General features: G+C 36.9%; 2 protein-coding genes across 2 annotated transcripts; both read right to left on the reverse strand.

Moving 5' to 3' along the window:
• Positions 1 to 756: 756 nt before the first annotated feature.
• Positions 757 to 3,668, reverse strand: LOC137719358 (uncharacterized). Its single transcript, XM_068458415.1, has 6 exons — positions 3,152 to 3,668; positions 2,784 to 3,056; positions 1,793 to 1,974; positions 1,551 to 1,656; positions 1,265 to 1,390; positions 757 to 1,178 (listed from the first exon to the last, which is right to left on the reverse strand). Exons 1-6 carry the CDS (start codon positions 3,341 to 3,343, stop codon positions 1,041 to 1,043), a joined length of 1,017 nt encoding a protein of 338 aa, XP_068314516.1. The 5' UTR covers positions 3,344 to 3,668; the 3' UTR covers positions 757 to 1,040.
• Positions 3,669 to 6,656: 2,988 nt separating this feature from the next.
• LOC137713539 (uncharacterized) lies at positions 6,657 to 9,823 on the reverse strand. The gene is made up of 5 exons (XM_068452854.1): positions 9,429 to 9,823; positions 9,268 to 9,333; positions 9,044 to 9,126; positions 8,609 to 8,808; positions 6,657 to 6,953 (listed from the first exon to the last, which is right to left on the reverse strand). Exons 1-5 carry the CDS (start codon positions 9,602 to 9,604, stop codon positions 6,777 to 6,779), a joined length of 702 nt encoding a protein of 233 aa, XP_068308955.1. The 5' UTR covers positions 9,605 to 9,823; the 3' UTR covers positions 6,657 to 6,776.
• Between the last annotated feature and the right edge of the window lie 12,932 nt (positions 9,824 to 22,755).

The raw sequence follows: 22,755 nt of genomic DNA on the forward strand, positions 1-22,755 counted from the left end.
ATGTTTACCGTGTTTTGTTTATCTATATTAAATCATGTTTAACATGTTTAAAAACCTCTACGTATCTTTTTTTGCCCAAAACTCAACAATATTTTTTGCATCCCCATACAACAGCATCTCCTCATTTTTTGTATGCAAAAGCTGGAACACATTATATTAGATGAGGTTATTAGAAGAAATTCAGTTATTAGAATGTTTTTTGTATCTTTATACCAGGAATTTCTATTTTCTGTAACTGAATGTAATCCTCCTGGTCCAGAAATACATGGAAGTGCTACAATATAATGGATAACTATGATTTGTATCTTTATATTATCTAAATTGAACCCTTTCCAATTAACGATTTTTCAAATTCATTGTTGTTATCGTTGTTCCTATTTTGTAACCGAAATTTTTTCATTTTTAACATCTTATCTTAACATCAAACCTGCGGCAATGCGCGGGTATTAAGCACTAGTAAGCACTAAGACTTGGGACTTGGGGAAATTAGAATAAAAATTACAAATAAATAAAATCTATTCACACACACACACACACACACACACACACACATTACGTGTGGTTGTCGTCTAAGTACTTTACTAGTGACATGGCAAACTCACAATTGGTAAATTTCTCCATCTATTAGTCCTATCGCTTTGGTTTGCGGTTTTAGTAAGATACAAGATCATGAACAGGTTGAGAACGTATTTGGAAATATACCTGTTGTGAACAAATTTTTGAAGAAACATAAACACTCAAATTGAACCATGCAACTAGGCTATACTAATATACAAGAACATGATCACAGAAATTCATCATAAACGCAAACAATTTCACAACTGTACGTAATTGCTGCATCCCTAGAAATACCAGATCTTTAAAGACGAGAACTTGGCATCACCTTTGAAACGAAAAATTCCCTACCACTTACTAAAAGACTTAGCAAGTGATTCTTACAATCAAACTTGTTAGTCATTCCGAACCCTGTGATCTTAACCCAGTCACAAGGTATCATGAATACACGAGGTACAAAGGGGACTGTTTGAAAAAAATTTCTACTACTTCTTATAGGTTCTAGAGTTAGGGGAGTTACAGCGCAAGGGTGATAGGGGCTGTCTTGCTGGTTCTTGCTCACTGAAATCAATCTTCCCTTGAATCGGGCTGCTTATCTTAGAGCTTGATTTGCGCTTATTTGACTGCAACGGAGAAACAATGCAATATATTAGAGCAGATCAATACATAGAACAAACGAGTCAAAGCTCTTATTTTCCCCTTGTCTCACCTTCGCTGATGCACTGTCGATATGTTTTCCACCAGACGCAGAATGGTTTCTTTCCTTCTGGTATAGCCTCAGTAATCTTTTGTTCTCCACATCTAGGACTTTGTTTTCTTCAAAAAGCAATTTGACCTGCATACATCATAAATATGGGAAATCATTCTACGATATTTTGACATATAAACATCACAAGTATGGGATATCATTATACAATACAGAGTATTCCAGGAAAAATCAAGAGAGGTCAGATCAGGGAAAGAAGCAAAGGTTCAAAATTTTCTGCACTCCTTACCTCTTCCTCAGCCGTACGAAGATTGATTCTTAGATGTTCCTTATCCTTCTCAAGTGTCTTTACCTCAGCAACTAGTGATAGAACTTTTTGAGATGACGGCTTCAAGCTACCACATTCAGAAATGAGAAGTTCATATTCAGATAGAAGCAACTCGCAAAGTAGACTTTGCACAAAGGTAGATTCTAATTCACCATTTTGAAAAAAAAAAGAAAAAAAGAATGAAGAATTACAAATAAACTCACCATTTCCACATTTTTAGCAACCTTCCACATGACTCATTTCCTTTGTTGGCCTCCAGAAAAGCACGTGCAGACACAGCTTCATCTTTATTGATCAATGTTGCCTCATCTTTATTGATCAATGTTGCCAAAACAGAATCCAGTAGTTTCTCTTCAATGGTTGTGTCTTCAGCAGATGATTCAACCTTCAACATAAAAACTTCTATTAGTCTTCATAAAATCATATAAAAGTATACTTGGATTGTTAACCTATTTGTCAATCATAATTAACACGGAAGAGAAGAAACAAGATAGTGGGATAGGAAAAAGAAACTAAATCCCCAAATTTCACAAAATGACTAAACATTATCTGAAATAGAAAAATATTAGAACAAAAATATGCAATATGTCAGAACTCCAAATTCATGACTGAGAAGCATTATACAGCGTCGAAAACCAATTATTTCAGTCTTTTGCGCTCATTCTAATCGATTCATTCCATCGAAGTTTCTGATTTCTCTGGGATTTACACTAATTTTCTTGCTAATTTTTGCCATCAACATCAGAAGAAAATTGCACAGAAGTAATCTGTATACTTGTTCTTCCCAGTACTTCAAAGAAACTGGAATGGGTACAACCCAAAAAAGCTCACAAGATTTATTCTAAGTTTTTGTCTGTGATTGTGTGCACATGTATGTGATGTCTGCACAAAGCTGGAAAAACATTGAGGAATATTGAAACCAGGAATAACAACTTATTTACAGCATCTAAATAAAAAATGAATCTTGTAAAAGCATACATGCCATTTCACCAAGCACAAAGAAAATTTCATGAAGCTGAATAACATTCCAGAAAAACGTAATAGCATTCCACGAGAACATTACACAATGAAGAAAACAAGCAATTTACTGTATTAGCCACCATAATAAAATTCCAACCCATTGCCCAGTTCATTTCTTTCAATTGATCAAAACCTAATCACGGCTCAAAAATAAGAATCGGTTGAAGAAATTACCAAATGCATCTCCAATTTGTGCTTGTAGAACCCCAATTCATCCCTCAACTCTCTGACTTCGTCCTCCAACTCCTGAACACGAATCTCCGCCTCCTTGGCACGCTGATCAGCCTCGTTCCCAAAATCCATCAAAGCCTCTCTGTCGTGATCGTAGAGCGAGCATTCTCTCTCCCACTTGTTGCACTGAGTCACCAGATGCGCACATTCTGACGCCAATCTCTGATTCTCCTCAACGAACTTCCTCAAAGCTTGTGCATTCATACTCGCTTCGGCCTAATATACAAAACAATCAAAATCCCAAAAAACAAATAAATATACACACTCATATATATCGATACAATTATACGAACATATGTAAAATTACGAACCTTATAGCGCTCCAGGACTTGCTCTTTCTCCTTCAGTTTCGAGAGGAGTAGTGAATACTGATTCTGAAGCCGCCGTTTCGCTTCTTCGGAGCATCGAAGCTTCAATTCGAGGGTGTGCGTCGACACAGGGAGGCCCAAGGAGTGGTCGATCGATTCCTTGATATAGTCGTCGATTTCCTGCGGAAGATCCATTCTTTTTCTTCCTTCTCGATCTTAGAAAAACCTAGACTCGCCAAAACCCTAGAAATCGCAACAACAAAAAATCTGATTTTTCTTCCGCTAAGGTTTGATCGGAGGATGAGAGAGCGCGTACAGGTAATCACTCTGGGTGCGAATTGAAACCCTAGAAATGGTGAATTTGGAATTCACGGGGCGTGGAGATTTGAGATTTGGGGATTTTGGGGTCCGAAATCGAGAGGAGGGGTTTATTTAGGGATTTCTTCTTTCTTTTTTGCTTTCTGTATACTTTTTGAACTTCGGTCTGGAAGATTTCAAAATGAAAGGCGCTAGCCGTTGGAGCTTCATTATAAAGTAGGGCGTCACCTGGATCTACGTGGCCAACGAAAAGGAAAATGAATGGCAAAAAATGGGAAAGGATCATCTCCGGATCATTTTCCACTAAATCAACTTAGTTTGAGATTAGAATCATTAAAATTTAATTCAACGGTTATAAATAAATAGAATGTTTAAAAACTATAATAATTATAACTTTTTGATCAAATTTCAACTGTTCGGATCCCAGATTAAGTAAATATGGTGAAAAAGGATTTGGAGATGATCCATTTCCCAAAAAATTGGAGGATTTTTGCTAGAGGTACTGAATTTTTTTTTTTTTTTTTTTTTAACAAATGATATTATGGGTTTAGTCTCATAATGAGTTGACAAGAATGTGGTTAAAATTCACCTTTAATGAAAATCAAACATAAGATCTCTTACTTATAAGTAAAAAGATCTCACGTATTAGTTATTATTAAATAATTTTAATATAAAATAATTATTTAAGCCTCAGTTTATAAAAGAAATTATTTTATGAAGACAACTTAAATTATGTTCAATTTGATCTTTTTACTTATAAGTAAAAAGATCTCACGTATTAGTTATTATTAAATAATTTTAATATAAAATAATTATTTAAGCCTCAGTTTATAAAAGAAATTATTTTATGAAGACGACTTAAATTATGTTCAATTTGTATCCTTTTGTTTACGCAGGCTGATGTCACCCATAACATCATCCATCGCCAGCGGGCTCAGGCCCATCAATTGTTGGGCGGGGCAGTTGAACTGGCTTGCTCTCACCACCTGCCTGTGCAATTACGGATCGTGGAGCTGGATTCTTTGTGCCGAAGCAGTTTAACCCAATTGGCAAGACAATGGGGATACCGCTGGAGCTGTTTTTAGTATGTGAGGTACATTCAGTATATGTGGTTGTGAACAAGACAATTCAACGGGATATGCTAAACACTCATCTTTTTTAGTTTCTTACACACTTTTATTTAATTCTGATCATTTTTTTTATTTGATTTATTTAACTTGATGGCTAAAAATCAAGAGGTTGTGTGAGAAACTAAAACACCTCCCTTTGGGAAAAGTACTCACTATTTGCCACCTTAATAAAAAAAAAATACTCACAATGTCAATCTTAACCAAACATACTCATTTTTGGCATGTGATTTTACGAATTAGTCATTTTGGATGAATTTTATTTACGCGTTTTTTCTGCCTCTCGCTCGTTCTGCAACCCCATTTCCTGCCTGTCTTGTTAACTCTCTCCAAGAAGCCGACTGATTAGACACTGAAAGCAAGGTTAAGCTGCCATTGAGCAATACTACTTGCAAAGGTGTTGTCCTCGTACCTATTCAATCCTATTTAATTTGGTGTGGCTCTAAATTAAACAGATTGCCATTTATCAGTCTATTCAACCTTATCCGCGAATCCGATGTTTGAAACTGGCAATCCAGGATCATCAATTAGGGATCTTATCCTATAGCCATTGCTCGAAATGAAGAAGTGGAATCCCTTGTTCCTAATCTATTGTTAGGGCTCGATAATGTTGATATGGTGTCGATAATATTGATTAGCCTGGTTTGGTTTAAGTCAACTTACGATCTCGTTCGGTTTTTGCATTAATTGTTTTTTTTTTTTTTTGGTAAAACTAAAACCAAATCGACTTGAGAAAAATTTGGTCAGTCTTGCACAAATAATAGATGCACTGTTGAAGTGTGTACTTGGTCAAAACATACCAAAAAATATTGTGGAGACAATTACAAAAAGAGAATGCTAACAAAACTTGCTCAAAAAAAATTCTACTTGGGCTTATTGTCACCTCATATTCATTGTGCAAATGAGTCAAGCTTGAGATTAATCCTTGAAACAAAATTCATGAAGCGATGGACAATCCATCCATGTAGAGAAACTATCTTTAGAGCAAACCAAGAAAATTAGCATTTTGAGCAGATTAGGACCTGTTTAGTATTCTATTTGAGTTCTCTTTTTTTATCTAGCTTCTCTCCCCATTCCCTCTTTGCCGATCTTCTTATCTGAATGTCACCACGTGTGTGTGTGTACACATATACATATACATACATACATACATACCTGGATCGGCCGGAATCTTTCCAAATTCCACTTTTTTTCTACGCGGAAATTCTAAAATTTATATGATTATGAATCCAAACAAATGAATTGGTGCATATTTATTATAAATTCTGACTTTTGTCAAAATTTCGAGTTTATTTCCCTTATTCAGGCATAGTGCTATATTTAATTATAAAGGGGTTTTTGAATTTTAATCCTTGAAGAAGATTAAAGTTTAATAAAAATCTGGTGTTAGATTGGATATTGATTTTAGTCCTTTAATGTGTACTTAATTTAAATTCATATTATATTTTTGTTTTAATGTTTAATAGATATCTTATTGAATGTCATTACATTAAATTTTAAATTTATTATTACACACATTTTAATTCATTAATTTTATTTAAATTCTTCTAATTAGTGTACCTAAACGTTTGTATCATAATATATTTTACTAAATTAGTATACCGAAATGTCTGTACCTAAATATATTGTAGTACCTAAATACATTGTAGTGAATTAGTGGCACATAAGAAAATATGCAAAAACATAAGTGTACCAAAAATTCCGTACCTAAGTTATGATACTAAACTAGTGTACCGAAATGTGCGTACTTAAATATATTATATTAAACTAGTGTATGAAAATGTTCGTACCTAAACATATTATACTAAACTAGTGTACCGAAATATTCGTACATAAATATATTGCAATGAATTAGTGGCGCATAAGACAATATACAAAAGTATAAGGGTACTGAAAAATCTCTACGAAAATATTTTCTTATATAGGATACTTACCATAATGAGAATGAAAATTTATAATATAATCTTAAAATTTTATTTATGAACACCATAAAATTATAAATAAAAAAAGAGACATTAAATATATATATATATATATACTGACATTGAATAGAATCTAAGGGCTATAATTAATTTTTAATCTTGTATAAGACATTTTTTTGAATTTCATTTTATTTAAGAATTAAAATCTAGTTTTTTATAAAATAAAACACAGGAGTTGCTACTTTGAGTCAGCAGGCTGCCTCAGCTTTTTATTGTCTCGTTTTTAACAGCATTCACTTCTTTGATCTCTGCTATCTTAGTTTTAATCTCCGTCGCGTCTTTGATTTTTGCTGCTTGATTTTCTGTATCATCTTCTTCTTTGATTTTCTGATTGGCTTGCTCAATGACAGAGTCCACTTCCTTTTCGACACCCTCAACCTGCAAAATTTTGGAACGATTAACATCAATCACATGATTCACATCTAAACTCAACGAATGTATCCTTTATTTGGGAAGTTCTGAGTTTAACTTATTCTCCGAAGCTGTGGACGGACGTCATGGTTTCACCTCACCATGACATTTCTTCACCATGGCCTTTGAAAGTAAAATTGAGGTTGGTTGTCTTTATCTTAAACTTTTTAAAATAAGAATGAAAAATAAGCTTATTTTTAGCTACACTCTCAAGAACTCGATTTTAATGTCATTTGCTTCCTGTAACTCAAAAATTGTCATTTTTACTCCTTAAAACTCAAAATTGCTTCAGTTTGCCCCTTGAAATTCAATTTTGATATCATTTTGCACCCTAAAACTCAAAAGTCGTCATTTTACTCTATAAAACTCAAAATTCGCTTCAAATTGTCTTAATTAACTCTATTAATTCCGTTCTGTTGATTTGATTTGGGTACACCAAACTAATCATTTTATTTTTTATTTTTTCATTTCTCTAACTCAAGCAAGCACATCAACCCAAAAAATTTCAATTTTCTTCTTTTAAACTTAGTATTTTCTGATTGTTTAATGCTAACGCATAGTGGAGACTTATAATCAGATTCATTGACATATGTGGTTAATCTTATGGGTGGTGGGTCCCACATATGTTTTAGGGTGATTTTTGAGTTTCAAGGAGAAGAGAGAGTCTACAAGTTTGAGTGGAGCGAATTTTGAGTCCCATGACAGAACAGGGAGTAAAGTGATGATTTTTTAGTTACAGGGGATAAAATGAGATTAAAATCGAATTCTAAGAAGTGTAACTAAAAATAAACCTTAAAAAGTACATTACGAACTTAGGGCTGCAAATAGAATTTCTATTCATTTCAAGAAAAAAAAAAGAGAGTTTCTATTTAATTGCTTAAAAATTATTGAAGATACTAAACAAGTGCGATGTGATATGTAATAGAGAAAGGGAAGGAAGGAAGCGGCCTTTGTTTAAGAAATGGTGAACGATTACTAAACGAGTGGCTTCATGTTCTAATATTCCAAAAGCATCAAGACAGAGACACACATGCAAAGACAGATTGATTCGTTTCATAAAGACCAATTTACTTAAACAGTACTTAATTAAGCTCTGTTTTAAAAAAAAAATTAGAAGATTAATGGCATCTCCTAATTGGTCAATTGGACAAGAATAAATGTTATATTCAAAGGTGAAACAGAAAAAACAAATTAAAGCACATTTCCATCACAAATGGACACAAAATATAATCGTAATAACGTTTGATGCAAGATTTATCAACAAGTTGGCTACACCCACGTCCGCAATCCTTGAATAAACACATTGGCTGGATCTGGACTAAATTATAATGAAATCATAATATTTAATTGACATTTTCCTTACTGCATAAATAGTCTTTTGTTTTGTTATGCACGTCCCCATTTTCAATTCTTAATACCAACAAAATCCTATGTACAATGACTGACGCTGACAACTACTAAACACGGAATTGACAAAAACATGTGATCCTCACCCGTTAATTGCGAAAGAAAACTTTTCATTAGTACTAAGTACTAACCAGATAATGTTATTATATATGGTGGTTCACTTTTAAACGTGGAAATCAAGATATATAAGAGGATTAGGTATAAAGAAAGATTACCTGCTCAATGAGATCATCTGCTAGCGCAGCATCCTTGGCTGCTTCTCTTGCCACACTCTCAACAATCCTTGCTGCCCTTTGAAGTTTTCCTTCTGGAAGATGATCGGCAATGTCATCGGCTACCTTCTCCACTTCCCCGGCCACCTTCTCTACCATTTCTGCCACATCTTCCACCGTATCCAGCGCCGTTGAAAATGTCTCTGTACATAATGGGGGTGTCATGTTTATATGGATGGAGAATATTACATCAAAATAATTTTTTATTATAAATCAATTAATCTTTCTTTTTCAGAAAAATAACCATTGACCTAGTAATATTTATCTCCACACTTTTTGAAAAACAAAATTATCGAATCCTTTCTTCTTACATATCAAAGAAAAAAGTACCGACGATGGTGACAATGATGATGATAATGATATTAAATATTTCCTTACCTTTGAATTTTAGCAATGGCGACCATTTGTTCTTCCAAAAGGGTATAACTACTGAGAAAAGCATCCCCACAAGCCATAGTTTCCTGCACTTGTAATATGTATCATGTCAACTTTAATCATGCGCTGATCTGAGACAAAACCATAAAGTAACAGAAAAGCATATGTAGGAAATTAATTCGACAAACTTTTCAAGGAGATCAAGTAGTAGAAGATCATCGACGTACCAATTAGTACCGGTAGGACCAGAAGGAAGAGGAGCTCCTGGTTCCACACCATTGACAACCACGTCCCTGCAAATAAAGGGTCGTACTATTTATCCGTGATAATCAAATTTAACTGGAAATCCATGGAGTTGAAGAAATATAGCTAGGATTAATTTACTTACATCTTTTTCTGGCTACCATTTTGGATCTTCACGAGGGTCTGCAAGAAGCTCCGATTTCCAAGATACCGACATCTGTCCCGGTGATTAGTACTCAGACAACTAGGTCTAAAAACTGAAGCCTTCAAACGTCTAGAACTGCAAGGAGGACTTATTGAGCTTCTGATCGACATGGCCATTGACGAAAAACAAAATGGTTTTGTTATGATGGAGTATTGCTGAAGACTGAGAAAACAAGGTTAGAAAGTTAACAAAAGTGTGTAGAATGAGAATCTGCTTGTTAAAAGCACTTCCAGAGAAAGTGGCTTCTAGGCTTTTAGGATTGGTGGAACTCTAGCTTTTAGAAATGTTCCGGTTAAGTGTTTAATTTGGAGACACCGTTTTGGTGGATTGGGTGAAAAGTTAGTATTGTATATATGGATTGATCAAAGTCAATGGTCCATCACCAATGCCTATTTCTCATTCGCTTCACGTTTTGTAATTTGCCTATTATTCCAGTTTCACAATGGCGGAACTTTCCTCGCTAGTTTTCGAGACGTGTTTATAAAATAATAGTCCATTTAAGTTTGCATGGGCCCACCTCTAAGAGTTGAAGTTTTTCCATCACGAAGAGGGAAAACAAGTTTGCAAATATTATCATTCAATTAATAAGTTGAATGGTATTTTACACTAGTATAACATGAAGAGAAGATAAGTTGTATTCATAAGTGTATAAACGAGTATTCATCAAAAGTGCTTTTGGTGCTTTATTTGTTTGCACATTTGATGCTTTATTTGTTCAAATAGTTTTTTGTCCAAGTTTGTGACCCCAAAGTGAGAGCTTGGCTTTATAATAGTGAAATTTAAGGAACTTTAACGAAAAACTTCCGGTACTGTTTACTTTAACGAAAAATTATATTTTTACACTAAAAAGTCAATCCTGATACTATTCACTTTACCTTTTATTTTGTCTTTATCTTTAAAACTCAAAGTTTTCAAGACATTTTCATTAGTTTTCCTTAAAATTTATTGATGTTTACAACAACATATCACTTAAGAATGTCTCATTTTATAACTATTTTGTTTTCCTTTTTCATATACACATTCATTTGACATTTATTTCACCACTTCTTCCTTTACTCTTTTCCATTCTTCCTTTCTCCTACATACTTTTACTCTATTAATCACACAAAATATTAAAATTGAAAACTAAAAACAAAGTAGTTATCAAATAAAACAACTGTTGTAGGCAAAACTATATACACTTCAAGGCATGAGTCCCGTTCTTTTAGACCCGTGATCTAAGAAAATGGTGATCGTCTTTCGATCGTAATTCAAGAACGGAGAAAAAGTACAACAAAAAAGGTCAAAATAACCACTACCATTGTATTAAGAACAAACGGTAGATGACCACCATCTTCTTGGACCATGGAAGTCTAAGCAGAAACCATTTTCTCTGCTGTATACCCTGTCCTCCCATTGTGTGTGCGCTTTGTTCGAGGAACCCCGATGTAATTCTTAATGTTTTGTTGACTGACAGTAGCGATTATATTTGCGGGAGTTCTCCCTGTCATTGTAATATGTTGCTGCCCTTGAATCTCTATCAATACAATATCATATATCGTTGCTTTCAAAAGAAATAAAAAACTATATTCACTGGAGAAATCATTTTCTTTATGTTGCAGTTGATAATTTGAAACATTCAATTATTGATAAAAATTACTCAGCAACCGATGAATGCACGATGGTCAAGACTTTAATTCAAAACACGGATAATGTGCTTGATATATAGCTATGATATTGACTTGAATTAGGCTTAATTAAGAGTGCAAAACGTGTTGATAAAGGGGTTGGGTAGGGGTGAATCCAGTCTCAGATTCTAGACTTTTGACAAACAACTCAAAAACACGTCGGTGTAAATTTAAAGGTCCTTTAGATATAAACCTTTCTAACTTTTATTTTCTAAACAAAAACTCACCTGATTATAAATTTTCAAATAAAATTCAAATTTGAAAATGACTGTCAAGTAGAAAAATAATTGACCTATTACTACAAGATATTTACAACTTGTACCACAATATTCAAAATAACTCAATAAATGTAATTACTCACCTTAATTACAATGAACAAATAGTTAGTACACATATTATTACCCCTAACATATATATATATATACACACACACACGTTCAAATGTATATAGTACTACCATAAGCTCAATATATATATATATATGTATATATATGTATAAATTTATGATAAGCAACTAACATATATTTTGTAGGTAAATTAATGTTGAATCAAATAAATAACATTCTTTTATTTAGTAGGTAATATATTTTCCATGTATTATTACATATATTTGGCATATTTTATTATTATAAGATATATGTACAAATAATAGGTAAATTAATTTTGAATCAAATAAAATTGCTTTATTTTGAAAGTAAATTAATTTTGAATCAAATAACATTCTTCATTATGTAGGTATTTTATTTTGTATGTATCATATATTGGGCACATTTTATTATTATATGTACAAATAATAGGTAAACTAATGTTGAATAAAAAAATATTATTTTTTATGTAGGTACATTATTTTGCATCTATTGGGTTTGCTTAGGTAAATTATTTTACATGTACTTTACATTGATTGGGTAAATTATTTTGCTTTTTTTAAGCATCTAACATTTTAAAATTTGAATGGTAGGTGCACTGAATCAAATAACATTTTTTTTGTAGGTAAATTATTTCGCATGAATTTTTACGATACCAAGCATTTTTTTTGTTATATATATGTGTGTGTGAAATAATTTACCTACATTTATTTGTAAAATATAATTTGGTTGACTAAACTAAGCATGTATTATTACATATATTAGGCATGTTTAGTCAATGGGTTTTATTAGGGTAAAAAACTTATGTCTGATTTTATATAAAGAAAATTAAACTTTATGGACTAAAGTCATATTTTCAATAAATTTAATCGCCTGACTCAGGACTCTACAATTTAGGAGAAAGCTGCCAATACTCAAGCGACCTTTAAGGTGATTAGTGGTGAGTACCGTTTGGATTACGTCTCAAATCATACTTGAGTAATATACATCTCATTGGTTTGGATTACGTCTCAAATCATACTTGAAGAATATACCTCACATCTTGTATGCTAAATTTTAACACCGGTAGAGAATTGCATACAAGGTTACAAGATTTATTGATTGTAACAGGCTTAAATTATGCTTTAGAGAGAACAACCTTTAAAGTTGGTATAGTAATTGGATAATAATTGGCTCTAGAAAAAGATAATATAGGATTGTCATTGGTGGCTTCATAACCTTAAGTTCCCATCATTTCTCTACCTTTTCTTGTCATGTGTTTTTATTTATTATTCGTCTTTTTAATTTTCTTGTTGGTATTTGTTTTAATTGACCATTCAATTCAATCAACCGTTTGTTTGTTTAATTAATAGTAGCGTGATTAAGTGGGTTAATTGATGTTAAAACCAATCATCGTGGGATCAGCCTCGATTTGACCCTGTTATGTTACTTCTGATCTTGTGCACTTGTGAGTATTTAAATTGTGCTTGATTTATCTACTCCAAATTCACATCATCTATTATTATTGAAGATAGAGAGAAAGTAGATGAAAGGATGGACGAATCTAGAATGGTAAGATGTTGTGGTAGGAGGGAGTAAGGAGAAATACACACAGAATGATATACAAAATGAAAACCAACAACTAGAAGAAAACGTCATTTCTGCAAAAAAATAAGCCTACTTAAATTTATTTTCAAATTTTAATTTTGTTCTTCATTTTCATGCTCACTTCATCCACATCCTCCCTGTGCGACCATGAATTTTTCAAGCCGGAGTAAGGTAAATAGAAATATGCGTGCCTCAAAAGTCCCATCATGAACTCAATAGCTCCAATCATCTTAAGTTGCTCAAATGGACTAGCAATGTCACCGCATCTTGTTGTGCTCCGAAAAGGTAGGCGAAGTCCGTCGACTTCGTTGAGATTGACCATTCTTGCTCTATAAGACACAGAAACTTGATTTGACTAGGGATCAGACGAGTTTTATATATTTTTGGAGATTCCAATAATCTAGGGATCTAATCACCCTCCTAAGAGGAAACAATATCATATTCTAGATATGCTCTTAGATTCTCTCGGTTTAATATGAATTCCGTATCCTCAAAGTTCTCTCTCCCGAATAATATAAATACTCTATCTAGGGCACATGTCTGGAAATGCATACAAGGCAATCTACGCATACTCTTTGCTTATTCTCCAAGTCTTTATATTGCTTCCTAACTTGACTGTCGGAGAGCCTTTGGCCAGTACCACACCAATACCCAAGGTCCGACCATGGTTGTTTGCTTTCTTGTTGATAGTCAGACTTGCGTAACTCCTCCGTCCACGGCGGTGCACGAATTTAGTTCCAACACTCGTCACCACTTTTCCTCTATCATTATTCAAGCATTATTTATTCCTTATATTTCCTCTTATTTTACAAACAAAAAATAAAAACTAAAAACTTCAAAGGAGTTTTAGTGACAGTTTTATTCCATTGTCGTTTCTCTTTATAGTCATTTTAAAAAATACAGTTGTTTTATATTTACCAATATCAAGGAGACATCATATTAACTGCACAACAAATGAGAAAACTTTTTATCGATGAAATTGGAGAAATTCAAGAGAGACGTCTTGTTTGGGCCCAAAATATTATATTGGGCCGAGCTTAGAGTCATTCTCAATCCAGTAGCATTCATCTAGAATCTTGTTCTGGGCCGTCTAGTCAAGGTCTGCTGAGTCTTATTATGAAGAGGTTTGGTTTGGATAAGGGTGAGTTAGTCGAATCCTAGTGTAACAAGGAGTTTTAAGGCTAAGGTTGCTGAGAATTAGGGGATGAAGGTTTGTTAAAGAGCTTAGTTCAAAGTCCTATAGGGATTAGGATTGGCCGAAACCTAATCAGATTAGGTTAAGGAATTCTAATCATAGTCCATTTCTAGTTCGGCCATGAAGGGATTCGCTGCTATAAATAGAGAAGGGAGTGCATCATTCAGGGCCCCTCAAATTCAACACACAAATTGCCATGCACAAAGCTTCTCAACAACCTTGAGATTTTATCTTCTTCCCCTTTCTTCCCGCCAACATATCTTCAGTTTGAATAAACAGTAGTGTGAATGCAATCGGCAACATCTTTAGTTTGGATAGACAGCACTGGAGTCGTAAAATCAGTCAATCGATAAGTACCTTCAGTTTGGCTAGACAGAACTGGTTCAAGGCCGACTGATTATTATCCAAGTCTCGATCAACAAAGACTTTCGAGTCTTTGTTGGTAGAGGTCATCTCATCAGCCTTCTCAGCGAAGTGAGGTGTTACCAGGTTACTAGGCTCGGCACATTGAAAGCCGATTTTTGTTTATGATTGGATACTCGCACGTAAGTTTTAGAGTTTGGCATTCCAACGGCCGAACTACATTTACAATAAAGACATACATTTCTTTCGAGTATTTGTGTCCATATAGTCTGGTACAGGTTTAGCGTGCTTATACTCTCATGAATATTATCACTGTAATCGAACCCAACGCTGATGATTTGTGAACTTCGCAGAACTAGCAACATTGTCTTCAGACTCTAGAACCCAAAGGCCGAGACGTGTTCCTTTCTCGACTGTAGTCGCAAGATCGAGAAGTTAGCAGCACACTCAACGCAATATCATTATATTTTACTCTCCGGCCGAACTCGGCCAACAAGTTAGCACGCCTCGCACATAACCAAAAGATGTAGTTAGTTTATTAGTTACTCGGCTTACACGCCACGTAGGCTTGGTAGTTTTTTGGGTCAACATTTTGGCACGCCTAGTAAAACCCAATGCTAAAGCTACGAAGTTCATGACCATTGAGACACGATCAGTAAAAAAGAAAGCAGTCATGAGAAAGTCAATGACTAATCTTCCATTCCAAAACCCAGGACAAGATGGCTTGTCACAAGCATAGAATCTTCCTGCTGCCGTGACACCTGAAGCTATAAGTGCAACACGTCGAGAAAAAGAAACTAATCTCGACGGTCAGGCTCGTGATGCAGAAATCCCCACCAAAACGACAAAAGGCATTTTTGTTGAAGGTGGAGGATTTTGATGAGGACGGTGGTGAGGCCTCTGATCCACCAAGTAGGTCATTTATTCGATGACGACTTGAAGAGCAATATCGGCAATTTGAGCAAATGTTCAGCCTAGAGGTAAAAAGTATACTTGAAGAAATACGCAATAATAGTGTTGTACACAATAAATTGCTCGAAGTTCTGGTTAGTAAAGTCTATGACATTGGACCCGCTAATATATCTAGGCAGCCTCTTCTAAGGAATAATTGTCTGCCAACGATATAGGTCGAGACAGGGTCTGCTCGGCTCAAAATGATTGACTTGGAAAAAAGAGGTGGATCAAGCAGTGGATCAGATGGATTTGACCAAAGAGCAAAAGCAAAGTTTGTTGATATGGTCAAGGTCCAGAGAATGATTGATTCGGCCTTGAAAAAGGGGCCGAAATTTCCAAAATTCATTCACCCATACCCAGCATTTGTAGAAAGGTTTGAGCATCCTAAGGGATTCAAAATTCCAAACTTCAGCCTTTTCGCTGGGGAATCATCCTTATCCTCATTAGAACACGTGGCTCGGTTCATCGCTCAATGTGGAGATGCCAATAGTGACTTTCATAAAGTACGACTTTTCAATTTTTCATTGACCGGTTCAGCTTTCGCATGGTACATCAATCTCCCACCCAACTTCATCCAAAGCTGGGAGGAATTAGTCGAGAAATTTCATGAGCAATTCTATCGACTAGGAATGGAAATGTCAGTCTCTTCTTTGGCTAGGATGGCTCAATCATCTGACAAGTCACCAATGGACTATCTTACAAGAATTAAGTCAGCAAGAAATTGGTGCCTAGTACCCCTCCCTGAGGTCAAGTTTGTTAGGCTCGCCTTGAATGGCCTAGATGTGGAGTATAAGAAGAAATTCTTGGGGGAAAATTTCTGAAATGTGTACGAACTAGCTCAACATGTCGAGCAATATGATTACTTGCTATGAGAAGAGAAGATCTCGAAGTCACTAACCCGAGGGACAATCTAGAAGAACCCAACGATAAGTTATGATTTGGCCGAAGACAAGGAATCTCAATATGCCGGTATAGATGCGACCGAGATAGTCATTGACAAACCATACGTGTGCAAAGCATTGGCTCATACCAGCTCTAAAGATGTCAAAACCCGCTTGGCTTCTGTGGAAGTCGCCTTTAAGACATCAAAGGTATCTTTCGACATCACCAAGGCCAACGATATCTTCGACCAATTGTTACTCGCAAAAATTGTCAAGCTTCAGCTAGGGCATAATATTCCTAAGGCAGAAGATTTGAAAGGAAAGACGTATTGTAAGTACCACAACTCGAACAAGCAGACGACAAATAATTGTGTCGTATTTCACGATGCCATTCAAAGCTGGATCGACAATGGCAACCTTAAGTTTCATAAGAAACAAATGGTCGTTGACGCCGATCCTTTCCTTACAGTGACGGTAAGCATGGTAGATGCTCATCTACCTAGTGATAAAGGAAAAGGGAAGGCTAAGTTCATTCCAATGCAATTTGTCCTTAAGCAAAACTCTCAGCCATGATTAAAGATTGATTTATTTTCAAATAAGCCACCCAAAGACTTTTCAGGCCCAGTTATTGTTGAGTCAATATCATACTCCAGCAGAGAGGAAACTGATAGACCAATGGTGTTATGTAATCGGTGCAAAGCAAACGTCATCTTGAGGCACGACGCAATGTTACCGGTTGAGCTAAGCATAAACTCGTTACTAGTTATTGAACAAAGTAGTTTGTTCAGTGCTGAGTATAGTCAGGCCATGAGGGAAGAGTTAGAGGACTTGGAGGAAGCTTAGCTCGATGCCTATAACTTACTGGTGGTGCATAAAAAGATTGTCGAACGAGCTTACAATCGATGAGTTAGGTAAAAGATGTTCGGCGAAGGTGAATGAGTATGGCAAACCGTGTTGCCAGTAAGGTTAAAGACCCTAGATTTGGGAAATGGTCACCAAATCAGGAAAGACTATTCATCGTCCACAAAGTTCTTGGCAAGGGGGCATACCAGCTCAAGGACCAAACTGGTTTAATTCATAAATTGCCAATCAATAGGAAATTCTTAAAGAAATATTATCTGGTCACTTAGGAAATGCAAGAATAAAATTTTATTCCATTGATTTAAAAAAGGTGTACAAGTAAAGTTACAAATTGTCAACTAGACTACAACTAAAGACAAAGTCCTAAAATGTCGAAGGAAGAAAAGCTTCAACAACGACTTTCAATTCTAGCCACCTTACTTCACCTATCGTAACATCGGCCTATCTTGTTCTTTTGTCGAGTTGTAGTTGTTAAATCCACTTCGCACTCGCCGTATACTCGCCAGTCAAGGTTTATTTGACTCAAAATCCTTTTCAAGCTTTGGAAGCAACGGCCGACCTTTGATGTTGAAGTTCAGCGATTTGACGGTCAAGATCGGCCAGTCACTCCTTCTTTGCCTTTATGGCATCGAGCTCTGGTCGGATAGCTTCATGAGCGACCATTGTAGCCTTGAGGCTATCTTCTACCTGAACAACCCTTTCAAAGATAGTGAAATATTGTCGAGTTCATTCTATGACAGCAGACAGATGAATGATGTTTTCGTTGCTTAGAAGGTCGTCGGTTGCAAGGTCGTTCAGACATTCTCCTACATAATTGAGGCCTTTACGTTAAAGGATTTGTGAGGTCGAGAGAGATAGTAGCTTTTGCAGCTTGGAGAATGTGCTAAACTCGACCGCAGTTACAAAAGGCTCGGTTGTGGTACTAAAAGACTCAGCCGTCCCCGAAGTAATAGAGAGAAGGGCATCGAGCTCGACCTTCCATGAAGCTTGCACAAAGAAGAGTTTGTTAGGAAAAAGAGAATTCAAAGTAATGGCAAAAAAGGAAGTTTGTGTTAAACCTGTCGAAATGAGACTTCAGCAATGTCTGTTGGTTCGTTGCTCGAACCCTGAGAGCTTAATGGCCGAGCCCAGTGTTTAAGGCATCTTTTTAATTCATGCGGTCAATGAGGTTTTCTACGTTTGATGGCCACTAAGGTGGCTAGGAAATATAAATAATGACTTTCGGCGTATAGAATTTTCGAAGAAATGAGCGATAGGCAACTGGCATTTAATGTTTTCTTGGTTTAGAATTCTAAGGTTGGAAATTAATAATAAAAATGATTGAGCCTTACAAAAGTCGAAGTGAAGAATACTAAGATTTTGGTCTTGGGATGAACCGGCATCTCTGCTATCACTTTTGGCTCAATTGGAGGCGCCACTTTATGTCCCGGACCTACTTCGGCCATAAGAAGGTCGACCTGGCCGGCTACCTTGATCACCGACTAAGGATTGGTAGTTGGTAGTTTAGCTTGTTAAGGGCGCCTCACCAAGGGTACTTCGCTCTCATTCTATTGGTCATAAATGATGATTGTTAGTTAGTCGAGAGATCCAGCTAAAATAAAAGGAGAACAATCATTAAAGAAAATGGTCGTACCTCTTCTTCTAGGATGATCACTTAAGCCTTCTTTGGATTTGGGGAAGGGTTTTTTTCAGCCGTGGTGGCCACCGCCTCCAAAGTGGTAGCTGTTGGGTCGACATCAACAGGAGCAACGACCAGCTCCAGAGGTGCAAGTCCCTCGACCACATGGACGATGATCGGTTTGACTTCAACAATGACCTGCGTGGTGGGTCGAACCACGGTCTCCTAACCCATGGTTAGGATCGAGGGGTTTTGCGGCACTTGTGTCAAGACCTAGTCAATAAGATAAGGGAGAGGGACATTAGGAGTGGTTGCTCCCGTGGTCTGACTTGAAATAACGTGAGGCCAGGCAACATTGCCAGTCGTCTCGACCTCTGGGTGATGCCATTTGCTCGGTACGGTCAACGCATCAGGGGCCTCTATTGGGGTTAGTTTGACTGAAGGAGGTGCGACAGTCGCAGCCTGTTTTGGAGAAGAGGCGAATTTCTTTTTGGCTACAACCATCGCGACCACATCGGCCCCATTTTATGGCACGACCACGTGGAAAAACTGAGCTTAAGTCAGAATGGATTTCGAATTGAATAGATAAAAAGAAAAGTAAAAGATATATACCTTAAGTTGTTTCCTTGGATTTTGGGGCGAGAGTCTTCTTCAGTCAATCACCGAAAAGTTTCTTTGAAACTTCCTCAGCCAAGGTACCAAAGAAATCTTTGACGTAGGCATCCCACCAGTCGGGCGAAAGTGCTGGTACAGTCAGTTTCTGGGATATACGACTGAAGGTGGAATTTGGTGCACCGCTCTTGGAATTCTCTCTCGGCCTCCTCGCATCCCCTTTCCGAATAGCTGGAGAGGGATTATCGACTATAGAGTGAGCGAGAAGTGAGAAGCGGCAGACGATCACCTTAAAGGTAGCCCAGTTGACATGCCACAAAGTGAGGATGGTATACCTCCCAGGATTGTCGAAGGTCACGAGCCAAGATAAACGACCCTCAGGATTGTCGAAGGTCGGCTTCCTCTGTTTTTCCCCACACCGATGTATGGAGCCTAATGGAAGATGGATATTTTTGGCGGCGACATACTAGAAACTCCTCCTCAGATAAATCTTCAATGTTGAAGAAATATTTGAATATGTCTTTGACCGAGTAAACAGGAAGAGGATGTGAAGCCAGTTGAACACCTATCGCTTCAGGAGAGTTGAAGCTAAGGATCTTCGACCTCAATGTGCAGAAGTAGACTCCCATCCAGAGTTGGAAGTGGGCTGTTCTAGTGTGGATCGATCATTCCAGCAGAGGCCTGGGCCAAGCACCGAGTAAGGTTGGCAAGAATGGCCGGGCTAAAGGCCAGGACATAACCACTGCCAAGGCTTCAGCTACCGACATGTTCTTGGCCAAGCACTTGTTCAACTTGGTACAAAAGATGAATTTGTTGTACCAGTAAAACAAGAAGGCCTCATGCTCTCCCTTCCTAAACGCTTCCTCTTCTAAGCCAGTGAAGTGGGTGATCAGGGTAATGTAGTTGAAATTTTTTTTGTACAACTTGTGCATATCTTCTTTCCACAGCTCTTGACTGTCCTTTATCAAAGTTTCGACAGCACGTTTGTCAAATACCTCATTCAAGTCCAGGTCGAATTAATACCAAAAAAAAAAAAAACAGTATCACCTGGAAAACTAGATAGGGAAATGCCAAGTATAGTCGTGACATCTAGCACGGTTGGGCCAATGAGGCTAAGAAAAAGGACTATAGTGTTGGTGGTCGAACACCAGAAGCTCAAGATGACCATTAGGAGTTTTCGATCTATGTTGATCTCAATGGTTGAGAGCTTAATGGCATCGAAGATGCCAAGAGTCTTCCATTCACCCCCAAAGTGTGGCTCCATCCGGGTGACCCAAATGGGCCAAGCCACGAGGGTTGAGGGCCAAGCTCCTTAGGGTTTGGTCGATTTCCATTTCGACCATTCGTACCCTTAAAATAAGGGTTCAAGGCAGTGGGCTTTCAACATCTTGGTGATTGACTCTGGGACGTTGTCCTTGAAAAGTGGTCCCAGAGTTTGGTGGGAGGCGCTCGAATCACCTTCAGATTGAAGGGTTTTGATGGCGTTCTGATCGACATAGTCTCGGCACTTGTCGCATTCTTCGATGAGTTTGGTGATGAAGGTGTTGGCCGCTATTGATGAAGACTTGAAGGTTTTCTGGTTTTCAAGATTTGGTTTCTTTTTTGGGTTAAGAGAAATGGCAAGAAATTCTGGAGATTTGAAACCGTAAAGGGTCAAGTGAATTTGGGTTGGGTATTTATAGTCATTTAGGAAGAAGATCAAATGTTTAATTTTGAAAGAATGAGGGGTAAATTCGACCGAAGAGTTTTGTAATCCTGACAGATATTTGAAAATCCAGGTAAAGAGGTCGAAAAGCTTGCGAATTGAGGATGCATCATTGCGTGTAACAGCGAGGTTTATGATGAAGGGATGTTTCAGTGCCTGCACGCTTCAAACGTCATTATTGAAGAAGGATAGGTGGGTTGAGGAACTACCACGTGGTAGGGAATCTGACAGGGTTAAAAGATCGTGCAATCATGTCTAATAAATGTGCTTGGATGGTTAGAGTATTTGAGGCTTTTTAGTATCTTCTGGTTTACTAGAAGGAATATGCTAAAGGTTTATTTCGTTTCTTTCAAGGTCGAGGCTTGGCCAAGACTTGTAGGCTGAAGACCTCAAAAGCGAGGGGGCAATGTTTGGGCCCAAATATTATTTTGGGCTGAGCTTAGAGTCATTCTTGGCCTAATAACATTAATCTAGAATCTTGTTATGGGCCGTCTAGTCAAGGTTGGCTGAATCCTATTATGAAGAGGTTTGGTTTGGATAAGGGTGAGTCAGTCGAATCCTAGTGTAACAAGGAGTTTTAAGGCTAAGGTTGCTAAGAATTAAGGGATGAATTTGGTTTGTTAAAGAGCTTAGTTCAAAGTCCTATAGGGATTAGGATTGGCCAAAACCTGATCGGATTGGCCAAAACCTGATCGGATTGGGTTGAGGAGTTCTAATCCTAGTCCATTTCTAGTTCGGCCATGAGGGGATTCGCTGCTATAAATAGAGAAAAAAAGTGCATCTTTCAAGACCCTTCAAATTCAACACACAAATTGCCCTTTGCAAAGCTTCTCAACAACCTTGAGATTTTATCTCTTTCCCCTTTCTTCCCGCCAACACATCTTCAGTTTGGATAAATAGTAGTGTGAAGGCAACTAGCAACATCTTTAGTTTGGATAGACAGCGCTGGAGCCGTAAAATTAGCCGATCGAGGAGCATCTTCAATTTGGATAAACAGCACTGCTTTGAGGTCGACTAATTATTGTCTAAGTCTCGATCAACAAAGACTTTCGAGTCCTTGTTGGTAGAGGTCATCTCATTAGTCTTCTCAGCGAAGTGAGGTGTTACCAGGTTACTAGGCTCAACACATTGAAAGTCGAGTTTCTTTTATGATTGGATAATCGCGAGGAAGTTTAGAGTTCGGCATTCCGACGGCCGAACTACATTTACAATCAAGAAATACATTTCTTTCAAATATTTGTGTCCGTATAGTCTGGTACCGGTTCGGCGTGCTTATACTCTCACGAATATAATCACTGTGACCGAACACGGCGCCGACGATTTGTGAACTTCGCAGAACTAGCAGCCTTATCTTCAGGCTCTAGAACCCAAAGGCTGAGACGTGTTCCTACCTCGGCCGCAGTCGTAAGATTGAGAAGTTAACAGCGTGCTCAACGCAACACCAGCATATTTTACTATC

Source organism: Pyrus communis, chromosome 1, assembly GCF_963583255.1.
Source record: "Pyrus communis chromosome 1, drPyrComm1.1, whole genome shotgun sequence".
NCBI classification, from domain to species: domain Eukaryota; kingdom Viridiplantae; phylum Streptophyta; class Magnoliopsida; order Rosales; family Rosaceae; genus Pyrus; species Pyrus communis.